This window comes from Capricornis sumatraensis, chromosome 8 (genome assembly GCF_032405125.1).
Source record: "Capricornis sumatraensis isolate serow.1 chromosome 8, serow.2, whole genome shotgun sequence".
Taxonomy (NCBI): domain Eukaryota; kingdom Metazoa; phylum Chordata; class Mammalia; order Artiodactyla; family Bovidae; genus Capricornis; species Capricornis sumatraensis.
In genome coordinates this window covers 37,477,264-37,483,379 of record NC_091076.1, presented here as the reverse complement: position 1 = coordinate 37,483,379, position 6,116 = coordinate 37,477,264, and the positions used below count along the sequence as shown (strand labels likewise).

At 53.5% G+C, this 6,116-nt stretch overlaps 1 protein-coding gene across 1 annotated transcript; it reads left to right on the top strand.

Moving 5' to 3' along the window:
- The first annotated feature begins 1,801 nt into the window (after window positions 1-1,801).
- FAM181B (family with sequence similarity 181 member B) lies at window positions 1,802-3,067 on the top strand. Its single transcript, XM_068976410.1, has one exon. The coding sequence runs from the start codon at window positions 1,802-1,804 to the stop codon at window positions 3,065-3,067; it is 1,266 nt and encodes a 421-aa protein (XP_068832511.1).
- The last annotated feature ends 3,049 nt before the right edge of the window (window positions 3,068-6,116 follow it).

The following is a 6,116-nucleotide window of genomic DNA, read 5'->3' as shown; positions in this document are numbered from 1 at the left end:
TAAACTATAATAACTTATTTAGGGAACACTTTATCACACACACAGCATCTTCATATGTAACCTCACTAAACCCTCAGGAACACCTTGTGATTGAAGTGTTCTATTGCATATTCAATGTCCATGTAAGGAAACATAGTCACCTTTTTGTGTTTTAAAGAAATAAGGGCAAATACTCATCATAGGCTATAGAAGAGTTAACAGATAAGGATTTTTCCGCAAGATGTTTCCTTTAAAGATCACAAGTGCCCTGTGAGGTGGGCAACCTAACCTGTATTTAACATGTGAGAGCTAAGGCAGAGAAAGGTCAGCTGGTTTGCCCAAAGTTATGTACTCATCAGAGGTAGGATTTCAACCCAACACAGAGGGACTGAGTGGTGAGGCTAAGATCAGAACCCAAGTCTTTCAGAATCATCTGTCATGCTCTGCCATATTACTCATTTTTCTACTCTCAAGAAGCTTGCCCAGGTGAAAGTGGGTCTAAATGAACTTCAAGGAGATTCTTGAAATGCAACAGAAGTTCCAAAAGGGCAACCTAAATGGTTTGACACGTAGGGGAGAGGTTCTGGTCCATATTTTGCCTTAAGATACTGAGAGTTTCATACACGCACAAGGGTCTTTCTCTAAAGCACCAGCTGGCTTAGTGGGAGTGACTTTCTCCCTTGCCTCCTCTATCAACTACTTATAAAAGATGAGTTGAGCACTGGCCTCAAGTTGCTGTAAACTGTTGCCTGTAACAATTAAAGGGTAGAAGAATGAGCATCAGAGTTGAGAATGAAAATCTGAATATCGAGTTAGAATCTTAGGACCAGGGCTAGACCTTGTAGAGACACTAGCTTCCTTCTTCCATCTGATAGGGGAGGAAGCCCGAGGCCAAGAAAGAACCTAGGTTTTGTCAAGGTCTTAGGAATAGTTTTGGAGTCAGCCTGGACTGGATATAGCTTTGGCCAACTCCCTGAAACTCTCTGAGGCTCAGTCTCCTCATTTGTTAGATAGTGATAATAGGTACTTCAAAGGACTATTGTTCAAAGATTAAATGAGGTAATGCAGTGACAGTGCCTGGCATAAGCAAGTTCCTGGTGTGTGTTAAGTTGCCTTAGTCGTGTCCAACTCTTTGCTACCCTATGGACCATAGCCCCGCCAGGCTCCTCCGTCCATGGGAGTTTCCAGGCAAGAATGCTGGAGTGGGTTGCCGTGCTCTCCTCCCTTGAATCGTCCCAACCCAGGGGATTGCACCTGGATCTCTTACATCTCCTGCATTGCTAGGCAGGTTCTTTACCACTAGCGCCATCTGGGAAGCTCCCAAGCTCCGTAGCCGGTGGTTACTATTATTACTAGAGCTGGGGTTGAAACCCTCGTGTCTTCTTGCCTACTCAGCCTCAGGGAGAGTGCCCCACGCCCGGGTGTGGTTGAATAGGAGCTGGAGTTTGAGCACGCGCCACCCCATCTTCACATCTTGCGGCTGGAGCTGGCCAAGAGAAACGCGCGGGGCGAAGGGAAACTAAGGGGTTAAGAAGATGAGCTTGAGAAAGCCTAGAAAACTAGAAAAACGACCCCTTCGCCCCGACTCTTCGACTAAGCCCCGCTAAATAAGCCCCTCCCCTTCGCCACCGGGGCGGTCGCCGCGCGCTCCCTCCCTCCTCCCCTCGCTTACAAGACCTAATGAGCTCCCCCGGGAGGCCGAGCAGCGAGCCGGCCCCGAACGAGGAAGCTACCCCGCGCGCACCGCGCCAGGGCGGCAGCCGGGCCTGGGCGGCGGGCGGGAAGCGGCCGGCGGCGCACCGGCCGCCCCGGAGCGGAGGCGATGGCAGTCCAGGCGGCGCTCCTCAGCACGCACCCCTTCGTCCCCTTCGGCTTCGGGGGCTCCCCGGACGGGCTGGGAGGCGCCTTCGGAGCCCTGGACAAGGGCTGCTGTTTCGAGGATGAGGAGACCGGGACGCCGGCGGGCTCGCTGCTGGCGGGCGCCGAGAGCGGGGACGCGCGCGAGGCCACCCGCGACCTGCTCAGCTTCATCGACTCGGCGTCTAGCAACATCAAGCTGGCCCTGGACAAGCCCGGCAAGTCGAAGCGGAAGGTGAACCACCGCAAGTACCTGCAGAAGCAGATCAAGCGCTGCAGCGGCCTCATGGGCGCCGCGCCCCCGGGCCCGCCCTCCCCGGGCGCCGCCGACATGCCTGCCAAGCGCCCGCTCGCCGGCGCCCAGACGGTCCCGGTCCCGGCCCACGGCAAGGCGGCTCCCCGGCGGGAGGCGTCGCAGGCCGCAGCGGCCGCCAGCCTGCAGAGCCGGAGCCTGGCCGCGCTCTTCGACTCGCTGCGCCACGTCCCCGGGGGCGCCGATCCGGCCAGGGCTGCGGAGGCGGCGCCCGCGGCCGGGCTCGTGGGAGGGGACACGGCCGGCTCCGCGGGCGGCCCGGCGGTCCCTGGCTCCAGGAAGGTCCCGCTGCGGGCTCGCAACCTGCCGCCGTCCTTCTTCACCGAGCCGTCCCGGGCGGGCGGCGGCGGCGGCGGGTGCGGCCCGTCGGGGCCCGGCGTGAGCCTGGGTGACTTGGAGAAGGGCTCAGAGGCCGCCGAGTTCTTCGAGCTTCTGGGGCCCGACTACGGCGCGGGCACCGAGGCGGGTGCCTTACTTGCCGCGGAGCCTCTCGATGTGTTCCCCGCCGGGGCCGCCGTCCTGCGGGGACCCCCGGAGCTGGAGCCCGGCCTCTTTGAGTCCCAGCCCGCGATGGTGGGGAGCCTACTGTACCCCGAGCCCTGGAGCGCCCCGGGCGGCCCCGCGACCAAGAAGCCGCCCCTGCCCGCGCCCGGCGGTGGCTTGACCTTGAACGAGCCCTTGCGCTCCGTTTACCCCGCCGCCGCGGACTCTCCGGGCGGGGACGACGGGCCCGGCCTCTTGGCCCCGTTCGCCCCCTTCTTCTCAGACTGCGCTCTGCCCCCGGCGCCGCCGCCGCCGCCCCAACAGGTGTCCTACGACTACAGCGCGGGCTACAGCCGCACGGCGTTCGCCGGCCTTTGGAGACCCGACGGGGCTTGGGAAGGGGCGCCCGGCGAGGAGGGGGCGCCCCGGGACTGACTGCGCGGCACCCTTCTTCCACAGCAGACACCGCGCTTGGGGCTCCCCGCTCTGGGTCTCTCCCGAGCCTTGAGAACGACCGTCAAATGCACGTGGAGTTGAAATGGGATTTTAAAAATTCGATTAATAAAAGAAACTTCAGAAAAAGAGATGAAAAGGAGTTGGGGGTTGTTTTAACCACAGCCTCATGTTAAAAAAAAAAAAAAAGCCGGTGATAGGTTCTTACCGAATCAATCGAGCCAAGAAACCAAGACGGGATGGGGGAATGGGGTGGGGATGGCAGAAGGGTCAGGAGGTGGCTTCTGCAGCCCCCTGTCTCTTTGTCAACTTTTCATCAAAAGGTTAGTGTGTTTAGTGTAATAGCCCCTTCCCAACAGTGCTCTGGGCTCTCCCCTTCCCTCCCCTTTGAGCGCGTTGTGAATTAAAGTCTGTATTGAAAAGACTGGAGCAGAGGTATGTTGTTATTGATTTGGGTGTCTTCTTAGAGGATGGTTTCCTGTGTGGTCTCTTTGCCTTGTTAGTGACAGTGTTATTGAGGACGTGAGGCCAGTGCGCCACCGCGACCCTCCCTTTACTGATCCCCGGTTGGGGACTGGGGTCAGTCTCTGTCATTTTTCCGCCTGTTTTTCTTCCACCCCCCTTGTTTCTTCCATCTCTTTGTCTCTCCCATTCTTATCAGTGCTGTTGTTCATTTTTCTTTTTCTGGACTCTCATTGCTCTCTCTGATGTTTTTTTCCTGTGGACGTTTCTTGAAGATTTCTGGTATGGGAGAAAGTCAGCAAACCTGGAGTCTATTTCTCGTTTTCCCATGGTTCAGCCACTTTGGGAGGTGGCTAGTCACTTCAGTCGTGTCCGACTCTGTGCGACCCCATAGATGGCAGCCCACTAGGCTCCTCTGTCCCTGGAATTCTCCAGGCAATACTACTGGAGTGGGTTGCCATTTCCTTCTCCAATGCATGAAAGTGAAAAGTGAAAGTGAAGATGCTCAGTCCTGCTAGACTCTTAGCGACCCCGTGGACTGCAGCCTACCAGGCTCCTCCGTCCATGGGATTTTCCAGGCAAGAGTACTTGAGTGAGTTGCCATTGCCTTCTCCTTGGGAGGTGGAGACTAGGCCAATTATAACATCTTTGCATCCAAGTTTCCTTATCTCAGAGGGTGGGGATGACAATATTCCTCTGCTTTTCACTCTTTTACTGCTTGTTGGGTAGCTCAGAGGGAAAATATCTAATATGCCTTGAGCCTACCCCACCCCCCATTGTTGGATTGGTACTGCAGGTATACGGATTTTATGCACATAGATAAATGTTTTCTACACATGGAAGCCATTAGGGTTGTGAGCCCCATGCTCTTTGCTGGCTGATCTGTTTGCCTTTTCCCTTACAAGCTGTACTCTCTCTACCCTCTTTCCTCCTCTTCCCCTCCCCATCTGTTGGTTTCTGCCTGTCTGTGCTTCCTCACTGCCTAGACCTACATTCTCTCCTAGAAAGGGAGTAGAGAAGGTGTGAAGTTTCCAAAGGAGTCTTCCCTGGATAGCAGGTTTGATGAATAGAACCTGAAGGAGCCCTGGAGAGGAGTCTGATCTGATTATCATAGGGAGATTGGGGAAAAGAGACATATTTTAACCAGCCATGAAGTGGCAGCATAGCACGATGGTTGAGGGGCAGAGGAGGAAAGAGTGGGTGGGAAGTGAGCCGCTGGAAAGAAGAAAGGGGGCCCTTCAGTTCTGTAGACTTTTCTGGTGAAAATGTCGAGAGACCAACACCCCTTCAATAGAAGATATTGCCTACTGGTTATATTGTAGAGCAGAGAGCTGCTTCTGTTCAGGTAGCCAAGATAGAGGGTAAGAGTGTCTACATGGGAGAAAGTTGAAACCCAGTGTTAGGCAAAAGATTTTAGAATCTAGGTCAGTGTTTGTGTAAATCAAAAGTACTGCCATCTTTTCAGAAAAGAATTTGGGGAAAGAACAAATGGTACTGAGCCATGGGAGACAACTTTCAATGCTATCCTGAAGTCACTTCTGAAGAAAAGCTGTCTTGAGAAGGCACTGCGGGAAACATAGCAGCGAGCCTTGTTAACTATGAAAAGAACTCTTGGCATCTTCAGACACTTGGTGTCTATTTAATTTCAAGGTGGTGATGAGTGAGTAATTTCATTGTGTCAGCAGAAAATTATTCAGCAATAATTTAACTTATTGAGGTGACTTTATGCTATTATGTACCCCATTTGAAAGGTAAGATGCAAACAGGTTAAATACCTTGCCAAAAGCACGTAGTGGGTCCAAGATCCAGATCTACAAGCATCCTATCAATGCGACCTGTTACTTGTGAGACCCTGTTGTGCTTTGTTAGCGTGTGTGATTCCCAGTCCTCTGCATTATGCTGCTAGCAGGGGTCTACCTCACCACCACTGACATTTTGGGCAGGTGAATTGTTTGTTGTGGGGGTTGTGCATAGTAGAATTTTTAGCAGCATCCCTGGCCTGTACCCACTAGAGACCAATAGCACCCCTCTACTTGTGACAATCAAAAATATCCCCGTTGCCACAGATCCCCTGGGGGCAAAATTGCTACCAGTTGAAAAATGCTGTACTGGACAAATAAATGAGCAGCATCTGTGGGGGTGCCTGGCACTTTCACATACATGATCTCATTTAATAATTACAAAGGCCTCTGCTTAGATGTTATTATCCTCATTGTTACAGGTGAAAATAAAGAAGGGCAAAGGGAGGGGCTAAGTCAGTCAGCTTAGCTACACCTCATCCCTGCTAATTTACTAGTCATGGACTAGTAAACCATATTGAAACACAGTCTTCCCTGTTGGCAAAGCTGGAGAACTATCTCAAAGGATTATCATGGGGATTTGGCATAGGGTATGTATAAATGTCCACCAAGAAGGAGAGAGTTCTCAGTATCAGGCAGCCAAGACTTGGCATTAGGTCAAGGTGCCAAGCCATCCAGGGTGCTGGGAATGTGTGCTTGGCCCCTCTGTAGGTTCCAAACTGCCCGATCTCTGATTCTGCTCCCTGTGTTACTTTCCAGCCTGGGCTCAT

Excerpts from the sequence above, each read along its gene's own strand:
- FAM181B (XM_068976410.1), top strand. The coding sequence starts at position 1,802 with ATGGCAGTCCAGGCGGCGCTCCTCAGCACGCACCCCTTCGTCCCCTTC.